The sequence below is a fragment of the Protomyctophum parallelum genome (genome assembly GCF_964188405.1).
Source record: "Protomyctophum parallelum genome assembly, chromosome: 2".
Taxonomy (NCBI): domain Eukaryota; kingdom Metazoa; phylum Chordata; class Actinopteri; order Myctophiformes; family Myctophidae; genus Protomyctophum; species Protomyctophum parallelum.
The window spans coordinates 36,583,671-36,608,796 of NC_139699.1; the positions used below are offsets into that span (position 1 = coordinate 36,583,671).

The 25,126-nt window shown below is 45.3% G+C and overlaps 3 protein-coding genes across 4 annotated transcripts in view; 2 read left to right on the plus strand and 1 right to left on the minus strand.

The window, feature by feature from the left end:
* Positions 1-25,126, minus strand: part of mettl15 (methyltransferase 15, mitochondrial 12S rRNA N4-cytidine) — a 350,818-nt gene that overhangs the window by 4,445 nt on the left and 321,247 nt on the right. The window lies entirely within an intron of this gene.
* Positions 1,761-2,537, plus strand: LOC310854890 (NADH dehydrogenase [ubiquinone] iron-sulfur protein 3, mitochondrial-like; the record flags this gene model as incomplete). Its single annotated transcript, XM_083759641.1, has 1 exon — positions 1,761-2,537. One exon carries the CDS (start codon positions 1,761-1,763, stop codon positions 2,535-2,537), a length of 777 nt encoding a protein of 258 aa, XP_083615767.1.
* gas2b (growth arrest-specific 2b) overlaps positions 4,291-25,126 on the plus strand; it is a 25,634-nt gene continuing 4,798 nt past the window's right edge. Inside the window, exons 1-8 of one of the 2 annotated variants that reach the window (XM_083760162.1) lie at positions 4,291-4,431; positions 8,074-8,320; positions 13,982-14,091; positions 14,836-14,977; positions 16,115-16,178; positions 16,335-16,582; positions 16,903-17,210; positions 18,331-18,438. In XM_083760162.1, the coding sequence (XP_083616288.1) occupies positions 8,110-8,320; positions 13,982-14,091; positions 14,836-14,977; positions 16,115-16,178; positions 16,335-16,582; positions 16,903-17,210; positions 18,331-18,438 (1,191 nt within the window). In that variant the 5' untranslated portion in view covers positions 4,291-4,431; positions 8,074-8,109. Of the gene's footprint in view, positions 4,432-8,073; positions 8,321-13,981; positions 14,092-14,835; positions 14,978-16,114; positions 16,179-16,334; positions 16,583-16,902; positions 17,211-18,330; positions 18,443-25,126 lie in introns of both variants that reach the window. The other variant, XM_083760163.1, reaches the window with a different exon arrangement.

Genomic DNA, 25,126 nt, shown 5'->3' on the forward strand with positions numbered 1-25,126 from the left:
ACAACGTTGTTTCAACGTCTATATAGACAAGTCTATATCGACGTTTAAAAAACTGATAATCAACGTTAGACCGCTAAAATACTTTCATTTTTAGACGGACGTCTAATAGACGACTATTGCTCAGTGGGGTATCACCCCTCAACGATTAGCCAGTTCTCCATAAAAGTCAAAGGGAATTCACACATACTGTACTTATTGCCAACTCCTCATCTTCACTCTGTAACTTTAAACATAGATTGAGGGCCAGCCTCTTGAAGCAACCCTCTCCACTTGATTCTAACGTAATGTAGCTTTATTGTGCACACTCAGACACAGACAGACATGCAGGTACACTTAGGCACACTCAGGCTTGCACACGCACTCTCACACACATATAAGCCCTCCATGGGTTTCTTTTCTCACCTGCACATACTTATCTTTTATTGATGTTACCTTTTTTGTACTGTTTTTATTGTGCGAATAAACTAAACTAAACTAACGATGTCTGGAAAAGTTCACCCTGGATAACCAACCTGAACCATACAATACATGGAGAAGACTGGATCATCACCTAGATCATATATCCAGCCACTCTTGTTGATCTGACCTCATCATACCCTGTACACTCAAGACCAGTACACTCACGATCCAGTCTTCCCTTAATGCCTCCATACAGTATATGTTCACGCCTCGTGACACATCATGCCACCATACTGTATATATATATCCCTCCATATGCCATCTCCATATATGAGAAGACTGGAACATCACCTAGATCTGCATATATGGAGCCGGCCAGCAACTATTGTTGATCTGACCTCATCAAATGTCATCCACATATGTATACATATTGTGTATTTTGGTGGCCCCCTCGGCCAATCAGGAACCACCCTTTCAATTTATAGGACATTAAAACATTTGGACCCATTGTAGTGGATATCTGGAACGGGATTTATAAAGACATGTAACTCAGATGTTTCAATAACTTGGTTGAGGTAAGTTGCGGTCTCTGCTTGCAGCCTCGCACACAAGTAGGCCATTCATGGTCCATTGTGGTCCTGGCAAATAATCGGAGATGGGATATCGGTTATAATTTCACCCCTAATAATTATCTGACATCATAAACTCCATTAGTTAGTGACTGCGAGAGTGAGGTCTAGCCAACACCAACTAGGGATTCCTGGATCGCTGCCCTCCACAATTTACTATCTAACATCAGGTTCTTGAGCTCTGCAGTGTTGTTAGCTAAGATGTCGCGCCGCAGTATATGGCTACATAGGTGGTACGCTTCTTTCCCCTCCTGGGTTGGCTCCCATAGAGTCAATTTACTTGCCTCATGTTCTGGGTGCCTGACACAGTGCCCTGGCAGCCTCATCCTTCTCTCTCTGACATTGTCCGTAGCGTGTGGTAGGTCCCCATAGAGGTCCACATTTCTGATGCGGTCTGTCCATGTGACACCCAGTGCCATTCGTAGCATTCTTGTGTATAGACTCCATCCAGGGCTTTTTCCTGTTGTACTGTGAGGGTCCATGTCTCTGCCCCATATACAGCAGTACTGACTCCAACTATGAATAGCCATAGCCACACCATATTTGCACATGACTGATATTAGGACTCCATATATGGATATGACCGACATACTGACAACACGAGGATGACACAAGCACTGTAGCCAATGAAATGAAAGGATGGAACCAGTCAATAGGGTTTTTATACTGGATTTTTGATTATTGCTGAAAATAAACTCTGGCAAATAAAGGTTCACGATACTCAGTACAAACATGGCAGCAACACTGGTGCGTTTGTTCCGCGGAGGTTTAGGAAAGGGTCTGAACATTGCAGGTTGCCTTCACCACCCTGCCAGGTTGGAGAGCACCAGCGCTGAAACCAGACCCACAGTGAGGCCAAAGGATGCGGTCACTCACAACCAGCTGGCTGCATTCGGGGAGTATGTGGCTGAGATGCTGCCTAAATATGTCCAACAGGTCCAGGTGACATGTTACAATGAGTTAGAGGTGATGATCCACCCAGATGGAGTTGTTCCTGTGTTGACCTTCCTGAAGGATCACACCAACAGTCAGTTCAGCAACATGACTGACCTGACGGCCGTCGACGTTCCCACACGTCAGAACCGCTTTGAGATTGTGTACAACCTGCTGTCACTGCGTTATAACTCTCGTATTCGTGTGAAGACGTACACAGACGAGCTGACGCCACTGGACTCTGCTGTCCCCGTCCACATGGCTGCCAACTGGTACGAGAGAGAGGTGTGGGACATGTTTGGGGTTTTTTTCTCCAACCACCCGGACCTGCGTCGCATCCTGACAGACTACGGCTTCGAGGGTCACCCCTTCAGAAAGGACTTCCCCCTGTCAGGATACGTGGAGGTGCGTTACGATGACGAGCTGAAACGCGTCGTAACGGAACCAGTGGAGATGACTCAAGAATTCAGGAAGTTTGACCTCAGCACCCCATGGGAGGTGTTCCCAGCGCACCGGGAGGCCAAAGCTGAAGCCCCTAAACTAGAAGCTGGTGACAATACACCTGAGAGAAAGTAGGCCCCAGAGACCCGTCAGTTCTCTCTGACATCACATTCATGTCACCATGACTCAGCCATAACCGTATAAGGAGTTCCCAATGTAGCTAGCTATGTCCAATATGGAGTCAGCTCTGTATATCAGCACAAAAGGGGACATGCCCATATATGGGAATATACTGATGGCATCAGTGATCTCCATATATGGTCATATGTATAGGGAGAAGGACTGATATATAGTAAATGACAAGGACTTTATATGGTCATGTGTTTATATGGGACCAACCAACTTCAAGGGTACAGTATGGTCAAAAAAGTTAGACAGACAGATACAGAGATCTCCATATATGGGCACAAAAGGGACACAGACAGACAGACACCCGTCTTCTGACAAAGCCCGACATAGTGGTCGGATCGGATGTGCGACGTAGGTGTGAGGAACCTATAGAACCTCTAGTTTATGTAAATAAAGAAAACGAATACAATTAATGTAAAATACATTATAACTTATTTCCAGGTTTTGGGAGTACAAACTTCACTTAATTGATTTTTTTTACCAGGGAACACTAACCCAAAAATTTCCAAGATTATTTGAAAAGCCGATGTAGCCTAGTTGATTAAACTGACTTTTGCCAGGGACACCCTGGAAGTGAAGTCTCGGGACCCCACTTCTCTTGCTCTCTAGACCAGGAAATTTGAATATAGAATATATACAATTACACATTCGTTACTGGTTAACAAACCATAGGCCAATAGGGCTGGTTCTATTACATATTTGAGCTTTGTTGGAGCGAGAGTTACAATAAAACCTGCTCCATGTATCAAGAGGTTGTGATACTGCATCATCTTCCAGTGAAAGGCGAGATGATGCCAGTGCATGGCCACTGATTGTATTTGCCTCGCGTATATAGCCAGACAAATCTGCCTTTGCAATGCAAATTGCCCCAGGTTAATGCAGTGATATTTTCTGGCTACACAAGGCTAGGACTGTACACCATCAAATACACAACCTCTCTCATTAGCCCAATAGCACCATCACACCCCAAGGTCACCTACCTAAGAAGACATGAGCGGTGAGTGAGGAGACAGTCTGCAGGCCTCCAGCCCCATGCAGTGCTTCTGGTCCACCAGCCATCGTCGGCATTAAACTACAGAAAACAGGTGGTGAGAAGGAATTTAGTCTTATCATCGTTCAGAACCATGTGTATTTTGTAGGAAGGCAAAACACATGCAGATATAACACTATTTACTGAAAACATGTATTAACAATTTTAACAATTATAGGACTCCTGCAGAGGCTTTAACACAGTGTTAGCGGCGCGCATGTGAGTGTAAGTGTAATCAATGTGTGTTCTCAGGGTGCTTAGCAAACAAATGAAAGTCAAACAATTCACAGTGGATAATTGGATCATGAGTTGTGTCACTTCTTGTAAACTGACTCAATCATAATTAATTGTTAACTTTTGACCTGTAGCCTACTGTACCTTCCTTGGACACACTGTAGTCTAATCCCCATTCTGCAATAAAAAAATGCAATCAATTTACTCACCGCATTCCTTAATAAGTGCGCGAAACTTTAAACTCTGAAATATAAATATGAACAAATGTGTGAACAAAATACAAATCCAACCGAACGTGTTCAGAAAGCGTTTTAGCTATGTGAGCAGCGCGGCCCCACGTGTGTAAACTGACACCACAAACTTTGAAGACGCGTCGCTGGGTGTTTGCTTCAAAACGGAAGGTGGCCTCACTCTATTACAGCAGATACAGTATATTGTCTTACTGTGCAGTGCAGCGGACCTCTGCAGGGAGGAGAACATCTGGTTAAAGTGATTTATGCTTCTGCATTTGTATGAAGATTCTCTTTTGGTCGTTAATACTGAAGGGACTTTCTGTAGGCACCAGCTAACTATTTTGTAAGTCGCTTTTTTCGTTCTATTTAAAATGGGTGTGATGATGATGATTGTGATGAATGCTAATGAATGCAAGTATGAACCACAACCAATGTTTGTAATTGGGCAGAAATTGATTAAATAATTAATTAGAACAACTCATTTAGCAGGTCAGACTAATTAGTTCACGTTGAAATAACCGTTTGGCACCTAATGTAAATATTTGTCATTTCTATTGTTAATATTCCAAAGGCCTATGGCTATGAAAGCATTCTTCTTTTTTACTATACTATTACTATTGTATTATTGTCTGGAATGCACATGTCCAAACTAGGCTAGTAGGCTATGTTCTACTATGAATACCCTGTAGCCTAACCATTCATTAATAAAATAAATAAATAGTGATGGAAACTTTCAAACATAAGTGATCAAATTCCCCAATGAATTCTACCAATAAATAATTTAATAATTTAAATGTCTGGCCATAATTTTAGGAGAGACATGTACTGTTTTCAGTTAGTGAAAGTAGTAGCACACATAGACTCAGTATGAATGAATTCAAGAACATTCACAAGCAGAGCTGTAGGGCAGTATTCGCTGGGCCAACTTCCACTCAATGAACACACTGTACAGAGGCAACCACTGTTTATTTGATAAATGTGACATTGAAGCGGTCAAGGATGAGATTCTTTGCTTTTGTTTCTTTTATTTTTTTCTCAGAGCTCAGCGGTCCAAATATTTTATTATCGTTTTCCAGTGGAATTCTAGAGCAAGGCCTCACAGTACAGCAGCAGGCGATAGACCTTACCATCCCGTCCCCTGTGTCGGCAGGACGTTTATTTAGTCTAGAAGCAGCAGAGTGGAAGCCATGGGGTCAGGGCTCATAACAGAAATATATATGTCAACTATACATAATCCTGTCCATTCATTACCTCCCCTCCATCCTCCAGTCTTGCATTACCTCTGTTTTAAGCTGCTTCATTCCTATGACTGATACGCGAGACAGCATCCAGGGCTGAGAGTGTTGATGCTGCCGGCAATGCTGACGAACATCCACTTGATCTTGATGTTTTGCCACGGGTTTATTCAAAGTGTTTGGTAAATCGACACCGATGGCTGATGCTAAATGGACTCTATGCGGTGTGCTGTTTAATGTACAGGAGTGAGAAGCCTCCAGGTTGCGAACAACACATTCCATTTTCACACTGCAGGCATTTGTTCTTTGTAAAATGCACTTTCACTTGCCAACCTGCATTGGTGAAACAGTTGTCTCTTTCAGAAAGAAATGTGATGCTTACGCTCATCTACAAGAGCAAACACGAGAGGGGTGCCTATCATTTCAGGAAAGAGAATTCTGTCAGCTAGTTGAGAGGTAGATTGTTTACCAGACCCAGATGTATAGGAAGACTTTGGGCTCATCCTCAAGAAAGACCCGTTTGGAACCGTGGCGAGGGAGTCAAACCATCCATCACCCTGTCATCTTTATGTACATCCTCAGGTATTTCAGAGACTTGAACACAGATACCTAACTTTGCAGTTGTTTTTTAGATGTGTAATTGTAGATATTCCCTCCTTTGCAGTTACTCTGTGAAGAGTTCTCTTTTATTATGCACTGGCACCCGACATGCAACACAATTACAGGCTGTGGAATGTCACTCATGCAAATATGACTTTGGAGACGTACAGTAGGTTGGGCAAAGTAAATGAGCTAGAGTTGCAAATGTCAGTGCACTGCAGGTATGGGCCTGTGTGTGTAGTGTACTGCTTTACTGTGCATGCATGTTTGTGTGCCTGTGTGCATGCATGTCTATTCGCTGGCATACATCTTGGCTCTGCAACAGAATAAAGAGTCCAGTGTCTAGAAGCTGGCCCAGTGTGTGACCTTTACCTTGGCTTCCCAGCATGGCCATCTTGTAGCAGAGGTGTGAATGTAGCACCTGTATGCTTTGTTAGGGAGAGACGATCTCATGCCCTCCCGGTCAACTTGTTAAACAGTCTCATAGTTGGCAGGCGGACCCCACACACCATACAGCATACACTATGTCTCCTTCCCGTGTCTGCATGACATGTTTACAAAAGACCCCTTTCACTGAGGTCACTGGGGAGGTTTGTATGAGGCACTGGCACCCATTTGTCTGCGACATCATCACACCAATCTTTGGATTCTCGTGTTCTTGTGGGTATAGTGCATCGCACGTGTAAACTGCATGATCCACTGACACACATACTGTAGGTACCTCTAAGCCTAAACTTTTGCCCTACTTATAGTAGGGCAAAAGCTCCATATAGTAGCCATAAATAGGATAAAAAAAAACTCTGCTTTGAATTTGCTCTGCACCGACTCACAACACAAAAAAGACAGGTGGTATACAATAGATACGTTTAAAGAAGCAGCTGTTTTGCTCTATATACTAACATTACCTGTCTGGGTTACAACCATCTGTTCTCTAGTTATTTTATACCCAGAAGACATAAGGCCTACCTGTGGCGAGGACATCATCGTAGTTATATAGCATGAACTTATACTTTCAACATGAAAGTAAGAAGTCATCAATAATAATAGTAATCACTATCTTCTGTCATTAGACAGCGTTTATCCTACCTAGTGACCCAGTGCAGGTGTTGTTGTCTTAACTCCAAATGATTAGCAGTGAGCTGACTGAGTGAGGATTACTGGCAGCCAGAGCATGTCTCTGCATGGGGCTGTTGTTTATGATGGAGTCTGGTCTGGAAACAGGACAAATGAGCCATGCAGTAGCTCTGGGCTTTAGATGTACTGTAATCTTATTAAGTCTTAGCCTGTAGCCCATTACTGTAGCTTCTCTATCAAGTAATGGTGTGTATTGTTTGCATGTGAGTAAAGACTTTCCACAGCATTCTATGGTTAGTGTGGGTGCATTGCGCAAGTTGGCTCAAATCTGTCTAATCATGGTTTGTTATCTTTGTGCATTCTTCAGTGCGAGAAAGCCCATGTGGGCACCCACCATTACTACCCTTTCACTGACACAATTCTTTGTTTCCAATCCATACTCCATACATATTGAACATCTCCACCCCACACGCCCCATCCTTCTATCCTCCAGCCCAAATTCAGCCCATTGTTTATGTGCCAGAGGCAGTTCCACACTATTAGTAACAGTCAATTGTAATTGAGTTCAATTCTTAATAGTTAGTAGTTGAACTGAAATAAATGTGTCATAACCCGGCCCGTTGGGCCATGACAAATTGAGGAGGACACAGAGCAGTGTTCAAAATAACAATAATTTATTTGCAAGAGATAACTAATAATACTTAATATAAAGAATAATGCTTACAGAATGTATGAGATGTGGAAGTCAGTAAGATCAGCGGTGTCAGTGTGGATGTGTGGTTAATATGGTGAAGGTGTGTTGTAGTGTGCAAATCAAACAGTGAGGAGCAACAAACAGAAAGGTGCTGTCATCTGGAGTGGGACAAAGAGAATGGCTGGCAAGCCCTCTTTTATAGGGTTTCAGGAGCACTGATCAGGTGCTCCTAATGCACCTAATGAGAAGTCTCAAGTGGGCCGACGCCCACATGATCTGTGGGAGAAACACACAGACAGGGCAGTACACCATATACACAGCATAGGCCCTGCAGGCCAGGCCAAGGGGCCGTGACAAAACAATGTGTATCTATTATTTGCAGCAGGGACTTGGCTAATAGATAAGAGAGGAGGGAAGCATGAGCAGTGAGGTGGAAGCCCTGGACAGTCCTCTGAGTCCCACACACCTGACTGGCCTGGGGATGAATTGTCCAGTCAGTCCCAGATACAGACCTCCTGGTCCGGGCTTGGCCAGCCCCCAGGAGTTCAACCAGTGGCTACCCTGCCGTCATGATGCCGGCCTGCTACCGATGAAAGAAGACCTGGCATTGTGGCTCAACACTATCATGGGTGAGATACAATTTACTTTTTAGTATGAGTTTCCTTTTCACTGGATAAACCAATACATTATATACGTTATATCCAGATCTAAAATCACACTCTTATCATCATACATCATCACATTCCGTGCACAGCCAATCAAATCATCACACAGACACACAAAGCTGGGCATATAGAGGGGCAGACATAATTCAACAGTTTACTTTGATTAGAATAATAACAGTAGGTTGAAGAAATTTAGTTTTCAATCCTTTATAGAGTAGACCATCGTCTGCTGTGTACAGACAGTGTTAAATTAATACCATGGATTTAGATGTACCACGTTTTGTTGCCACCAAGTTGAAACCACTATATTCATGGTTTCAACTTGCAGGGCTAAGCTGGCTTTGAGACACAAATCTTTGCCGCAACATATTTGTGATATCTTCATAATACAAATAGTAATCTGTGGTTGTGTTTCTCACAACATCGTGATATGTTGTGAGCTTGTAGGTTGGCCCCATATAGGAGTGCCAGGTTGAAAGCGGTTAACCTACATATTATCCTCCAAGCTTTAAAAGCCTCTGTGGTGAGATTCCAGAGGAAAAGGTACATTTTCCCCTCTTTATGGCATTGTCAGGGAAAACATAAAGGTTCTGCACATGTTACAACCTGTTGGATTCTGGGAGATGATTAGACAGTCTCCCCCACTGTCAGACGCAGGTTTTTACTACATGCGCATAAACACAACAAATCAGGTTGTAAAGTGTTATTGGTACGGGGTGGCATGGTGGTATGAGGGCTGCTGTCAAAAAGAAACAATGTTGATTTCCTTTTGTTTTGCTTTTGCTGGTGCATTGATCTTGGCCACCTTTAGTCATTTGTGTGGGACAGCCTTATACTGTACATTAACAGGCCTTATACTGTACATTAACAGGCCTTATACTGTACATTAACAGGCCTTATACTGTACATTAACAGGCCTTATACTGTACATTAACAGGCCTTATACTGTACATTAACAGGCCTTATACTGTACATTAACAGGCCTTATACTGTACATTAACATGCCTTATACTGTACATTAACAGGCCTTATACTGTACATTAACAGGCCTTATACTGTACATTAACAGGCCTTATACTGTACATTAACAGGCCTTATACTGTACATTAACAGGCCTTATACTGTACATTAACAGGCCTTATACTGTACATTAACAGGCCTTATACTGTACATTAACAGGCCTTATACTGTACATTAACAGGCCTTATACTGTACATTAACAGGCCTTATACTGTACATTAACAGGCCTTATACTGTACATTAACAGGCCTTATACTGTACATTAACAGGCCTTATACTGTACATTAACAGGCCTTATACTGTACATTAACAGGGGCCAGAGTCTTTTCAGGCCTTTACACACCGTGGGCGGGATGAATGAAGCTCAGTAAAAATTACATTGCTTTAACCACAGTGTAATATTTGCATTCTGTGTGAATCAGAATCAGAATCATCTTTATTTTCACATCACAGGATTACAGGTGTAAAGAAGTGAGTGAGTGAAATTGTGTTTTCAATTGTGCTCCATCGTCTGTAGTTTTCGTAAGAAGAGAAAGGACAGAGGGTAGAACAGGAGATGTGAAAAGAAAAACAAAATAACACAGGACCAAAACAGGTTAAATAATAAAGGATATACAGATAGCTTGTGTAGTAGCAGGCATGTACATTATGTTTTGAATATTGGAATCATATGCAGGTGTGTGCATGTCCATCACATCACAAAAGTGGGTGAAATTTGTTAGTTCCGATTGTGTCTTTTTCCTCCAAGAAAAACAAAGGACGGGAAGAGGAGGGGGGGGGGGGGGGGGGGGTGGGTTAAGGAGATCAAGGCAGGAAAAAGGAGGAAAGTTTGAGTGCTTTCACCACAAAGACTACAGGTAAAGGGTTTTCTTCTGTGTGTTTCTTAGATATTTACAAGCTTTTGCTACAAACTGTACAACCAAAGGGTCTCCACAAACACTCACATGCACACGTGTACACACGCGTGCACGCGTACACGCACGCATGAACGCACGCAGGTAGTTTTAGCGACCAGGATTATTGCTTGTTTTTGTGAGGGTACCTACCCTATAGGGGACACGGGGAGAACATACAAACTACACACAGAAAGGCCTTTCGCCAACCCCACCTCGGATAAGGGGACTGATGACACGGAGGAGGGAACACGCCCCCAGCGCCCACAGCGTCCCCAGCGGGAATCGAACCCAGGACCTTCTAGCTGTGAGGCACTACCGACTGTGCCACCATGCCCCCAATATACTCAACCTTTTGTTGTGATGCAGAGTGTTGAACCCAATTATGCAGAGTAACCACAGACAAGTATAGCCGTTTAAGGATTTAATCAAAAATAGGAAGCAAAAACCTTACACAGAAGTTGAACGCAGGAAAAACCAGGAATATATCTTACTTCAGTAGAACACAGGAATCAGGAATGGCGGAATGACAAAAAGTCAACAGAGGAGAGGAACATGCATCGGCAACAACAAACTATGAACTGACACAGAAGTTTGCAAAGAGTCCAGTCTTATAGGGGGAGGGTTGATTGACGAATAGTTCACAGGTGGAATGACGAGGGAGTTGGAGACAGGTGAGTGAATGTGACTGAAGAGTGGAAGGGGGAGGGGGAGTTGCCAGGTCTGACAGGGTTGCCAGGTCTGGCAAGGTCTGTGGAGACAGATCCTAACAGTACCCCCCCCTCAAGGGACGAATACCAGACGTCCAACAACCTTAACGAGGGACACGCAGGGCGGGTGGAGGGGGCCTGGAGGAGGGAAACTGAGGCAGAGCTGGAGACTTCAGGGGGACGGCCGGGACGATGGCCAGAGGCGGAGCCTGTGCACTCAGGTGGGCGGCCGGGACGATGGCCAGAGGCGGAGCCTGTGCACTCAGGTGGGCGGCCGGGACGATGGCCAGAGGCGGAGCTGCTGAGTTCAGGGGGACGCCCTGGAGGCCGAGACGTGGAGGCTGAGGAGGTGCAGTCAGGAGGGCGGCTTGGAGGCCGAGACGAGGCGGAGGACCGTGGAAACGGAGCCGGGTATGCTGCAGGATCTGGACGTGATGCTGCAGGTGACGCCAGGGGTGCTGCAGGTGGAGTCACAGGCGATGCTGCAGGCTCTGGGGCTGAAGCTGCAGACTCAGGAGGGAGGGCTGCAGACTCAGGAGACGACGCTGCAGACTCAGGAGACGGGACCTCGGAGGCGAGCTGCAGCGGCGGGGCCTCAGAGGCAAGCTGCAGCGGCGGGGCCTCAGAGGCAAGCTGCAGCGGCGGGGCCTCAGAGGCGAGCTGCAGCGGCGGGGCCTCAGAGGCGAGCTGCAGCGGCGGGGCCTCAGAGGCAAGCTGCAGCGGCGGGGCCTCAGAGGCAAGCTGCAGCGGCGGGGCCTCAGAGGCAAGCTGCAGCGGCGGGGCCTCAGAGGCAAGCTGCAGCGGCGGGGCCTCAGAGGCAAGCTGCAGCGGCGGGGCCTCAGAAAACGCTGCAGACGGGACCGCAGAGGATGCTGCAGGCAGAGGCGACGCCGGAGGCGCTGCAGGCGGAGGAGGCAGAGCTGCAGGCGGAGGAGGCAGAGCTGCAGGTGGAACTGCAGGCGGAGGAGGCAGAGCTGCAGGTGGGACTGCAGGCAGATGCGGAGCTGCAGGCGGGACTGCAGGCGGAGGCGGAGCTGCAGGCGGGACTGCAGGCGGAGGCGGAGCTGCAGGCGGGACTGCAGGCAGATGCGGAGCTGCAGGCGGGACTGCAGGCGGAGGACAGGAGGAGGATGCTGCAGACTCTGGAGACGGGACCCCAGAGGACGCTGCACACCCAGGAGACGAGGAGGATGTTGGGACCCCAGAGAACACTGCACACCCAGGAGATGAGGAGGGTGCTGCAGACTCTGGAGAAGGAGAGCCGGCAGACAGCAGCTGACGGAAGCAGCCGAACAAAAAGCCCAGGGCCAGAGCTTCCATAACGTCAGGCTGACGCCGGTCACCACTGGAGTTGACTGCCAAGGGCTCTGGCAGGTCACCGGCTGAAAGGACTGTTGAGGGTGCAGAGGGCGCAGGCAGGACACCTAGGGAGATGGCCGGCAAGGGCTCTGGCAGGTCAGCAGGAGGTACAGTCGGTGAGGGTGCAGAGGGCGCAGGCAGGTCACCAATGGAGGCCGCCGGCAAGGGCTCATGGATGCCAGGCAGCACAGCACTCAGTGGAGTGCTGGGCAGGCTGGGCGGTGGAGAGCGAGCTGGGCGGCAGAAAACAGGACGGCGGAGAGCTGGGCAGGCTTTTCACAAAGACAGGAGACAAAGTCACTGGGAGCGAGAAACAGGGGTCAGGTAGCTGAAAAACACCCCCGGGGTCCCGCTGCCGTAGTGCAGGCCCGTGACGGGGCTGCACCGCTGCAGGCGGGAGTGCATCAGGACGTGAAGGGGCTGCAGGCGGGACTGCAGCTGGACGTGAAGGGGCTGCAGGCGGGACTGCAGCTGGACGTGAAGGGGCTGCAGGCAGGACTGCAGCAGGACGTGAAGGGGCTGCAGGCGGGACTGCAGCAGGACGTGAAGGGGCTGCAGGCGGGACTGCAGCAGGACGTGAAGGGGCTGCAGGCGGGACTGCAGCAGGACGTGAGGGGGCTGCAGGCGGGACTGCAGCAGGACCTGACGGGGCTGCCCGGGTGGGCTTGGTGGCTGGGAGACCCCGGGACACACCCCCCCGCCTGTCGACACAACGGGGACCTCCCCGAGCCAGGCGGGTGCCATAATACGGATTAGTTGCATGAAGTTGTTCTGAATGAACTTCTTCACTGCCTCGAAAATGGGAAAAATAATCCATATAGTGGTTCTTCCGCTCGCTGGGAAAATATTCCATACACTGGGTCTCCTGCCGGATAGAACCAGGGCTAAGGGGATGCAGGCTCATCACTCCAACCCTAATAGAGTGAGGAGCTGGCTGGGAAGCATGTGGTAGTGAGCTGGTCTCAAAGTTCTTCAGCCTCCCACAAACCACATCAAAATGGGGGACAAAATGGCTTGTCCATGGCCTCTCTTTAAACCACTGTTGCTGGATAGAAATCTCCCTTCGAAGTTCAGCATGCAGGTTAGGGGGAGAGGCCACAAGACGATCCACATCACTTCCAAAAATCAACACCTTCTTTGTCAAAAAGAGTAGCTCTGCTGGGTTCATCTTTATGGTCAGTTCATACTGTTGTGATGCAGAGTGTTGAACCCAATTATGCAGAGTAACCACAGACAAGTATAGCCGTTTAAGGATTTAATCAAAAATAGGAAGCAAAAACCTTACACAGAAGTTGAACGCAGGAAAAACCAGGAATATATCTTACTTCAGTAGAACACAGGAATCAGGAATGGCGGAATGACAAAAAGTCAACAGAGGAGAGGAACATGCATCGGCAACAACAAACTATGAACTGACACAGAAGTTTGCAAAGAGTCCAGTCTTATAGGGGGAGGGTTGATTGACGAATAGTTCACAGGTGGAATGACGAGGGAGTTGGAGACAGGTGAGTGAATGTGACTGAAGAGTGGAAGGGGGAGGGGGAGTTGCCAGGTCTGACAGGGTTGCCAGGTCTGGCAAGGTCTGTGGAGACAGATCCTAACACCTTTGACATAATTGACATGTGTGCATGTTTGCTCTCCAGATGTGGGCCTGACAGGAGACGATCTAATGGAGAGGCTGGATACTGGTGTTATTTTGTGTCAGTTAGCACAGCAGCTGCAGGACAAAATGATCCAGGCCAGCAATGGCAAGGTGCTACTGCACGCACGCACGCACGCACACACACATACACACACACACACACACACACACACACACACACACACACACACACACACACACACACACATTTTATACAGATTTGTATAGATACAATACAAGGACACAAATATTTACAAGTTGCTGTACAGAATGCAATCAGCAAATCCCGGACAAATACCCCTCCCTTCAGGGGTACAAGTACTGTAACAACATCTTTGCCTTATTTGGCGGCTTCTACCGATAGTAGAAGAGATTGCACAGAATTTTGTAAGCCGTTTAGCTGCTTTTTTGGCATCCCAAGTTGTTGGAAGCCTCTTATAACCAACCTATGTACAGTACTGTACATGTCCTACTTTGTCCTATAGGCTGCCAAAGATAAACACAAGTAGATTGCACCTATAGCACACACACACACACACACACACACACACACACACACACACACACACACACACACACACACACACACACACACACACACACACACACACACACACACACACACACACACACACACACACACACACACACACACACACACACACACACACACACACACACACACCTGCAGGAGAAAACTGAAAAGAGAGACCAACAAGACCAACAAAATAAACGTGTGTGTGTGTGTGTGTGTGTGTGTGTGTGTGTGTGTGTGTGTGTGTGTGTGTGTGTGTGTGTGTGCGCGCGCATGTGCGTGCGTGCGTGCATGTGTGCGTGCGTGCTCTGTAAATGTAGCCATTCATCCGTAGAGTGATCCACTGGCGAGCTGATGCTTCTTCAGGATCATTCTTTGCCAGAGACAACACTGCCAATTTCATCTACTGGTGTCGCAAGATTGGTGTTGACGAGACCTACCTGTTCGAGTCAGAGGGTTTGGGTGAGTTAACGAGACCATACCTGTTCGAGTCAGAGGGTTTGGGTGAGTTAACGAGACCTACCTGTTCGAGTCAGAGGGTTGGGGTGAGTTAACGAGACCTACCTGTTCGAGTCAGAGGGTTGGGGTGAGTTAACGAGACCTACCTGTTCGAGTCAGAGGGTTGGGGTGAGTTAACGAGACCTACCTGTTCGAGTCAGAGGGTTTGGGTGAGTTAAGCCCCATTCATAGAAACAAGGTCCAAAACTGTTACTTTTCAGGAAATGGGATGTAGTTATGTATTTCTCAATATTTATAAAGCCCACAGACACACTTAAACACATTCACTTTCAATGTTTCAAATATAACGAGAATAGCTGATCTATAGCCTACAAGCTTGCGATGTTTGACCACAAACTAAAGCATTTATAAACACATTTGTAAATACATAAATACAAAATTAACATAAAAAGTTACTTGCCCTACAGCAACGTTGTATTGTAAACATATGTTATATCAAACTTGCGGTTTTGAAAGCACTTCCTCAACATGTCTAGGCGTGCATGGTGGGATGCGTGAGAATGATAGTGTGGAGGTTAATCTCCATCAACAACAGGGCAAGTCTGGCCCCAAGCCAGGCTAACCCAGTTCAATGACTAATACAATGACACGTTAACCCGCTGTTACTACGGCAGACTATAAGGTTGTCATGCTGCATTCCCCGTGCATTCATTCACACATGTAATTTAGTTGTTTTGTATGTTTTTCTGACCCATGACCTTAAGGAGGAGAGAGAGAGAGAGAGATGTTTCATGTTTCTCATACTCCAAGAATGGACAGTTAAAGCAATTGTAGCATACACTTTTATTATAGTTTCACATGGAACGTAGCATGACAACATTACACAGGCTCTGTCAGCTTGTCTGCACTGGTCTCACACTCAAGTCTTATATGAAAGCTACACCTGCCTGCGTATGCCCAAATCATGTACATTCAAGCTGCAGTCGTGGCATTTCCTTGGCTACCATTCCTGCATGTGTGTTGCTGCCATTGTTTTCCTTTTGTCGAGACAGAGGTCTGTTTATCTCAGGAAGCATCGTCCCTTTCAGATGAGTGATATCTCATTACAACACCCCCTCCTTCTGTTTACACCATGCACAGTTCTCCACAAGCAACCTCGGGAAGTGTGCCTCTGCTTGATGGAGCTGGGACGCATCGGAGCCAGGTAACACATGGAGAAGGCCTACTGAGCCAGCTGTTCTCTGCTGCGTATTCCTCCTGACTTAACTTTGGTGTTGATTGTACTCTCACTGAGAATATCCCTCTCTCTCTCTCTCTCTCTCTCTCTCCCTCTCCCTCCCCCCCCCCCTCTCTCTCTCAGGTATGGCGTTGAGCCCCCGGGGTTGGTGAAACTGGAGAGAGAAATAGAGAGGGAGGAGTCAGGGACCCTTTCTCCATCTTCCCCTCTGGACTTTGTCTTCTTCCCTCCGTCACCATCACTGACCCCCTCACCCCAGCCATCTCCACCCCCGGTCCAATCTCCTCCTCCTCCTCCTCCTCCTCCTCCTCCTCCTCCTGCTCGCACCCTGATCCGTCCCTCATTTCCACTCGCCCCTGTCCCTGTCCAAGGTTATTATAATTTTGCATCATTTATTTTTTATATTTTATTTTGTGTAGGCTAGATACTTTGCTTTCAATTTTAGTTAAGTGTCGAGTAGCTTTTAAGGTGGGTTTGCTATAGTCCAGTTTATTTTATTTTATTTTTCCAAGAGGCTTAGTTGTAGGCAAGTTTAGTTTATATAAGTTTAGTGTTAGTTTGAGACTATTTGTAGTCTTGTTGTTCTTTTTGTCAGTTAACTAAATGTTTTTCCAATAATCTTTGTGTAATTTTGTTACTTTTAGTTAAAAAAGATAACCTTGTTCCTATCTTGTTCCTGACCTTCCACCAGCCACCACTGCATGTTCCTCCTCCACTCAGACCTCCCTCTCAACCTCCGTCGCCAGTACAGCCGTAGCTTCAACTCAGACGCCATGCTTTTCCTTGTCTGCTGCTACCAACACATCCCCTCCACTCTCGGAGTCCTCGCCGGTCCAAACCAGGTCGCCCTGTGCCCCACTAATCATCCCTAACCGTCCTGCACTCACCTCGCCTCCCCCACCCAAAAGCACCACGTCGCCTACGGTGGCGTCGCGGCGTCCCAGCAAACCTGCAGGCCGGAAGAGCCAAAGCGGTGCAGACACCCTCTTGGATGATATTGTAAGCATTACATCTTGCATCGACATGAATCCCAGTTCCAGTTATCTATGCTGCTGCATTGTCTGAAGTAGAGGTCTTCACGGGTCCAATTTGACCAACCCGCACCCAAATAGACCCACAAAATATTTACCCAGAACTGAATGGACCCACTTCATTCATAAATATGAGGACCTGAGGTCCCGAAATGCCAACGTTATTATTAAGAGTTGTATATTTGTATTATTAAATAAGACTTCCTTACCTAAATGTAGCCCCCTGGTTGGTGCTGCTGGCAGCGCCGCTGGTCATTAACATGTGAATGTATAATCCCAGACTAGTCAATCATTGTGGACAGTTTGTAAAAAAAAAGAAAATCACACCCGTGTGAAGTGAGGGGCGTGTTTGTCATCGTACAAATCTACGTCATATTTGGCGGACATTTGACACAATTTCTCCTTTCATTGTCAATATTGCAAATATTGAGACGTGTGTGGATAAAAGCTGTATATGGGGCTAGTGCCCCTCAAAAACAAATCCTTGTTTTCTTTATATGTGTGAGATCTTTCTTCTCAGCCATTGCTAATACTAAGCCACTGTTAATTTATGTCGCAGTAGAGCAGACCATATTTTGATTGCTTATCATTATATTTGGCTTGGAGTTTCCATTGTGCTTTACAGAGCATGTCAAGTTCAACACGCTATACGTATGACAACTCGATTGTTTTACTAAATTTGAACCATTAAAAACACATTCCCTGCCGATGACGGACATCTCCGTCATGTGATCTTTTCAGTGGTTTATGATAGATCGCCCTCTTTGCGAACGTATGAATGGGCTCTAGGTTGCCAGGTGAAGATACAAGCGGAAATTAACGGTATGAACCAGAAGTAAAAAGTCCCATCCGCCTCAATGTAAACAGCCCATGTGACAAAATGTATGTTTCGGGTGAAAGTTCACGGCCCAGGACCAGTTGGTCTTCAAAATAAGGGCCTGCACTCAAAAGACTATATGGACAGAAATATAAATTGACATGTTAATTAATGATCGTGACAACGCTAGTTTACACAGCAAAATCCATTTTACAATACATGTTGTATATGTTCCAGTATAAATAAATCAGGTGTATCTGTCCTGCTCCAGGTGAGGAACATCATTGAGGACCCACCCTGTAGATGTCCCACCAGGTTCTTTGTTGAGAAGCAGTCCAAGGGCCGCTACCGTCTGGGGGAGAAGGTTCTGTATGTGCGGGTGGGTACAGTACAGTATGTTTCTACACATACCCTCCACTGACATTACTTGATAGCAGGGGTGTTGATTACAATTATTTCAGAAACAATTCAACACATTATCTAATCTCTACATATACCATTTGATTTAATCCCTTTGAAACCACTAATCCAGTGGTATTTGAAAATACATCTAATTCACAATGAATTAATGTGACTGGTGGGATTTATTTCCTCAGTATTGGAATGTATAGTAATTGATCATAAATTAATGTAGACAACTTTTGTTTTGCGCAAAAAGTAATCGATTATAATAAATTCGAACACTGCGATTATCGATCAATTTGGATCAAATGTATCTTTACACCCCTACTTGAGAGTAATAAGTGTTGATTTTCAACACTTTCGTGATGGGGAACCAAATATAAACTAGAAAAGTGTGCTCCTTGGAGCACAGGTCTCTGCCAGGCCGGGTTGGCAACCCAGGGTCTGCAAACCTTGGAAGGCAGTCACTCAACTTTATACATATAGCGCTATATCTTGCGCCACCCCTTAACCCTTATCCCTGAACTTATTTGCCATTTTTTACTATTTTAAGAAACCTTTTATAGTTCAAATAACTGATCTACAAGCTCACATGTAGATCGGCTAGTTGAGCTATTTTAAAATGATTTTCAAAATAGTAAAAAATGGCAAATAGGTTTAGGGATAAGGGATGCAAGGGGGCAAGATGGACCTTATATATCTTTATCACATGACCAAAAAATAAAATAGCCGATCTACAAGCTTACAACGTGTTGATGTAGATTGGCTATTTTAGCAAAAAAGTAGTTTAGGGATAAGGGGTTTAGCATGGACGAAAATAGAGCCCTCTGTGCTTACAGACAGACACGCGCAGACGGACAGACAGGGGTGAACACATCTCTGGTGAGTTTGACCATGGCCTTCTGCCTGGCGGAGACTATTGAGCATGTGCGGAATTCACTACGGATCGAGTGCTTTGATTGTGAGTCAGACAATTGTATTACTGAATTATAAAACAAGTTGCCATGGCTTGAAAACAATACTGTATATTACATAGGCTATCACAAACAAGTTTTGGGGAACTCTCAGCCCCTCAAAGCAGAATCACAAATGTGTTTCTAGAATGACTGATACAGTGTGTAGTCGTTTGCAAAGTGGATGGTTTCCACAATGCCTGCAAGATGTGGTGGTGAGTCAGACTCAATGTAATTTATCCCAGAGTCTTTCATCACTACAGCTTGTCTGACTCGACCCGGCAATGGCATCCTAGCTAGGGAACCAATGTTGCTTAGCAACCAACCAGAATGAATGTTGTGGACAAGGCACAGCTGTGCGATACAGTTCAAATGTCATCCCACTGTGAATCCCTGTATGAATCCATCCATGTGAGCAAGGGTTTGATCACAGATACACTCTCTGCTCTGTGATCTAATGTCTAATCTAATCAAAGTGAAAATACAAAAGGAAGGCGAACTGCCAATAATTTTCAAATAGTCGTAGTTAGTATATATTAGGCCAGGGGTCCTCAACTAGAAATGATGAAGGTCCACAAATATTTTTTTGAATAAGACCGAGGTCCGGTCCCATGCGCGGCATCCATCGGAGAGCGGGGCTCTATGCCCGTTTAGTATGGTCAAGCCAAGCTTATACAAATCAGATCGCCTTCCACCCAACCAATAATGGGGTGCAGAGTGCAGGCCCGGAGTGGAACTCCAAATCAGGCCGGGAGTTATACGCCCTGACAGGCCACACTGCGCGTGCGCATAGCGCGCGCCAGAATTTTGGGGGCCCTTGGGGGACATTTTGGGGGCCTTTGCAGCAATTTCACATGAGAAATGTACCATCTGATGTTATTTATATTATTAACTTAATATTAACTTAAAACTTAAAAAAAAAAAAAAAAAAAATCCACAAAGAGGTGGTCCGCGGTCCGGTCGCGGACCGCCAGTTGAGCTGTATTAGGCTATATAGGGCTGAAGTGGTTAATGTAGCCTATTGTGTAGGCCTAATCAAATCCACAAAGTAACTAGTAACTAACGTTTCAAATAATTGTAGTGGATTAAAAGCACAATATTTGCCTCTGAGATGAGTACAAGTAAAGGTATTGACAATTGGAAACTAAAGTAAAGAAAATACCTCACAATTTGACTTAAGTTTCCTACAGTACTTGATTAAATGTATAGTTACTTGCCAACACTGCCCTTGCCAAGGGTGTGTACCCTCTTACTTCTTACTACTTTTCCACAAAGTTTTTGCCACAAACGGTACAACCAAAAGGTTGCTTAGTGGCTTACCTTATTTACAAGCTTTGCTACAAACTGTACAACCAAAGGGTCTCTTAAAAACATTATTTACTAGGGCCGGGACTAATTGCGATTAATTTAGATTAATTAACTACAGAAAAATTAATCGCGATTAACTACAGATAAATTAATCACACCTTTTTTTTCACCGCGGAACGTTTCTCACTGGGCGCTTTTCTATAGTACTGAAAACTGGAAATCATAAAACACCCCATTTAGTGTTGCCTAGAACTGGAGGTCTGACAAAAAACAGTAACAATATGAAGTAAGTACAGCTTTGTGATGTCACTGAGATGTACTTGTTACTGTTACTGATTTTTTTCAGACCTCCAGTTCTAGGCAACACAGAATGAGGTGACTTTTTATTATTATTTCCACAACAGGTAGCCTATATTAATGACAGTAAAATGTTGAAAATGAGTGGTATCATGTAGTCAATAATCATTGATTCACTGGGATACCAAAAAACATTTGAAAAAAAGGTTTCTCGCTGTTCTCGGGTCAAATAATGATATGCGATTAAAATGCGATTAATCTAGATTAATTAATCGCAAAGCCTCTGATTAATTAGATTAATTTTTGTAATCGAGTCCCAGCTCTATTATTTACACATAGTACCTATAAGGTGCGTGAGCATAGCAGCCGCTGTGTACTGTGCATTATATAGGACATGGATAGTCAGATGTATTAGTGTACCCCTCTGTGTATCACGGAACAGTGTTTGACAGTCAGGTTGTATCACGTCTTTGGTTGCTAATTGGTCACCAGCTGAAACCCATTTAACGCTTAGTTAATCTTATTGAAATCCCCATTGACTACTAGACCATCTTTACTAACACTGTTGATCAATATGTATGTTGTCTGTGTCAGTTTGCTGACAGGCTGAGCCACTATACTTTCTATTTTCTCTTCCTCAGTGGCTGACAGACAACATATTTGTACTACCCATTTAGAAATAATGGCTGCCTTCAAGTGAGGGGACACCTGTTTCCATGCAGCAGCTCAGTCTCTGACATGGGGAAACTTGTCTCGATGCCACATCAAAGGAAACACAGGCAATAAAAGATGAAGTTGCCAAAGGCTGCTGTTGGTTTATGGCCAAGTTCAGCAAGCGTGGATGTATCTGTTGGTTTATGGTCAAGTTCAGTAAGCTCGGCAAGACTTACTTTACTTATTATTATTATTATTATTATTATTATTATTATTATTATTATTATTATTATTATTATTATTATTATTATTATTATTATTATTATCATAAAGCGATGTACTGTATCTTGATTCTTGATCTAAAACAGAATCAAACATAGATAAAGGTATTTGGAAGCAGGCCAAGTTGTAATCCTGGAGTTTCCAGTTAGGTTTCCCTCCATTGGCTCTTATGTGCATGGTATCATCATTATCATTGTTTTGTACTATGAGCTTACCTGAGGCAATCCATGTCTTTTTTATTTTTACTTTCAGCTCACTTATGTTTTGGCTGTCTTCAGTACACTATCTGTCATTAGCAATAATGACTATTTGCCAGCTACTGCTTGCAGTATTTACTTCCCCTTTCTGTCATTTGTCTTTTAACGAGCGCCCACGCTTCAGCTGCATGAGCAGAGCTTTGCACCATCATGTTGATGGCCATGGCTCCATCCATTACCACGCGTTCCGTCCTTTGGATGGGTGGGAATTAAAGGAATGAAACACATAAAACTCCTTTACCATATAGGCTGATAACCCTGGTGTTGCTCTTGGGAGGGGTTTTGCCACTGAATGTGTACAGACCTTTTTAAAGAGCAAGGTCTATTGATTACAAGAGAGACAAAGTCATTAGTGGTGAGATTTAATCAGGCAGCTTGTTAAAGAGTAGCCGAGCATGCCCGCCTACATAACACCCTCCATCCCCCCAACCCCCGACACACACGCCACCCCGCAACACACCACACCACACACCACACCCCACCTTCCCCTGCCCCCACCCACCCCTCTGCCTTTACCCCAGCCTTTATTCCCACTGGACATTTTTCAATCATGCTAGCCCTGAAGTGCTCTGCCATTCTTTGCTGTTAAAAGAGAAGACAGGTTTTCTTTCTTCCATGTGCCCAATTAGGCTCTCCTTTAGCTTTGTAGCAGGAACGCTGTCTTCCTGCCTCAATGGGAAGGAGCACATTCAAACCTCTCACAATATCATGACATATCTATTTTATCCCCATTTACATAAAGGGGAAGAATGAAAAAAATAAGAAAAGAAAAAAACGACCCGTGAACACACGTGATATTGCATAAATATAGATCATGTCTGTCATCTACATAATCTTTCAGCGTCGGTGTGAATTGTTAAAGATTATCAATAAATGTAAATGATCACTGATTAAGAGGTGATGGGCAGATTAGGAGAAAATCCTGAATTAGTTACTAGACTACTACCGTGGGAGTGTTCTCCTGGCAGGCTCCCTCAACCAGTTATATTATGCATGATTGCAAGGGCTCATATCTGCTCTGTGTACTGCCATGTGTCATTCTCCTATCTTTACTGTATATTTGATGAGGTTTAACTGTTCATTAGTACAAACCTATATGAACACAGTCACAGACACATAGGCAATGCAACATGGCTAAAGCCTGACTCCTACTGGTGGATTCATGAATGTCACATCCTCCCGTCAGCATCTTCATGAATCTTTCAGCAGGAGGCGAGGGAAGTGAGAATCAATGAACCTGCCAAGGAGGACACCAGGGAATTTAGCCAGCAGCTTATGGGTTGTGTAGACAAAGCACACGTTTTATGTGGAGACCATGTGAGTGGAGGGCTGCTATGCCTAATATAAGATCAGTCGCTTGCTGACAAGAACTGATCTTCAAGCGCACACACACATGCACCAGCGCACGCACTATAATGGCAACGGGGTATCTTTTAAACAGATATTAGATTGTTATTGTTGCCTGGAATTCATATAGGCTGCTTTAATAATATCTGTGATGGCTGCATGAGGCTCAGCCTACTTGATGATGAGATGTACATAAAAAATTCTGAATCTGGGTCCTCCACAGAGTCCACAGCCCACTCACCCTCCTACCCCCAGCACACCCTTCACACCTCCACACCCCACTCACCCTCCTACCCCCAGCACACCCTTCACATTGTTTATTTACAATGTCAGACTTGACCCCCTGTCAGCTCTAACATTTTAATCTGCAGAGGCCAAGGGACATCTGAGTCACTGATGAGTGTGTGTGTGTGTGTGTGTGTGTGTGTGTGTGTGTGTGTGTGTGTGTGTGTGTGTGTGTGTGTGTGTGTGTGTGTGTGTGTGTGTGTGCGTGTGTGTGTGCGTGCGTGCATGTGTGTGCGTGCATGCGTGTGTGAGTCTATCGCCCCAGCCCCACTAGTATGCATAGTGGAGAGGGGGCCCAGAGGAAAAAAGCCTGTTATCAGATTCTTAATGGCTCCATAATGAAGGTTTTATGGGGGTGGGGGGGTGGCCGTATGGCCACGCTGCAAGGCCTCCTGGGAATTCAGATGTCTGCAGGGAGACGGCAGTCTGCACAGAAAGAGTAACTCATCTAATTTTCTCTCCTTTCATTATTTTTTTTGTCAGCGTTATAGTGTGACAGTAGTTGCCATGGTAGCGTTTTGTCAGCGTCATAGTGTGACAGTAGTTGCCATGGTAGCGTTTTGTCAGCGTCATAGTGTGACAGTAGTTACTAGTTGCCATGGTAGCGTTTTGTCAGCGTCATAGTGTGACAGTAGTTGCCATGGTAGCGTTTTGTCAGCGTCATAGTGTGACAGTAGTTGCCATGGTAGCGTTTTGTCAGCGTTATAGTGTGACAGTAGTTGCCATGGTAGCGTTTTGTCAGCGTTATAGTGTGACAGTAGTTGCCATGGTAGCGTTTTGTCAGCGTTATAGTGTGACAGTAGTTGCCATGGTAGCGTTTTGTCAGCGTTATAGTGTGACAGTAGTTGCCATGGTAGCGTTTTGTCAGCGTTATAGTGTGACAGTAGTTGCCATGGTAGCGTTTTGTCAGCGTTATAGTGTGACAGTAGTTGCCATGGTAGCGTTTTGTCAGCGTTATAGTGTGACAGTAGTTGCCATGGTAGCGTTTTGTCAGCGTTATAGTGTGACAGTAGTTGCCATGGTAGCGTTTTGTCAGCGTTATAGTGTGACAGTAGTTGCCATGGTAGCGTTTCGTCAGCGTTATAGTGTGACAGTAGTTGCCATGGTAGCGTTTCGTCAGCGTCATAGTGTGACAGTAGTTGCCATGGTAGCGTTTTGTCAGCGTTATAGTGTGACAGTAGTTGCCATGGTAGCGTTTTGTCAGCGTCATAGTGTGACAGTAGTTGCCATGGTAGCGTTTTGTCAGCGTTATAGTGTGACAGTAGTTGCCATGGTAGCGTTT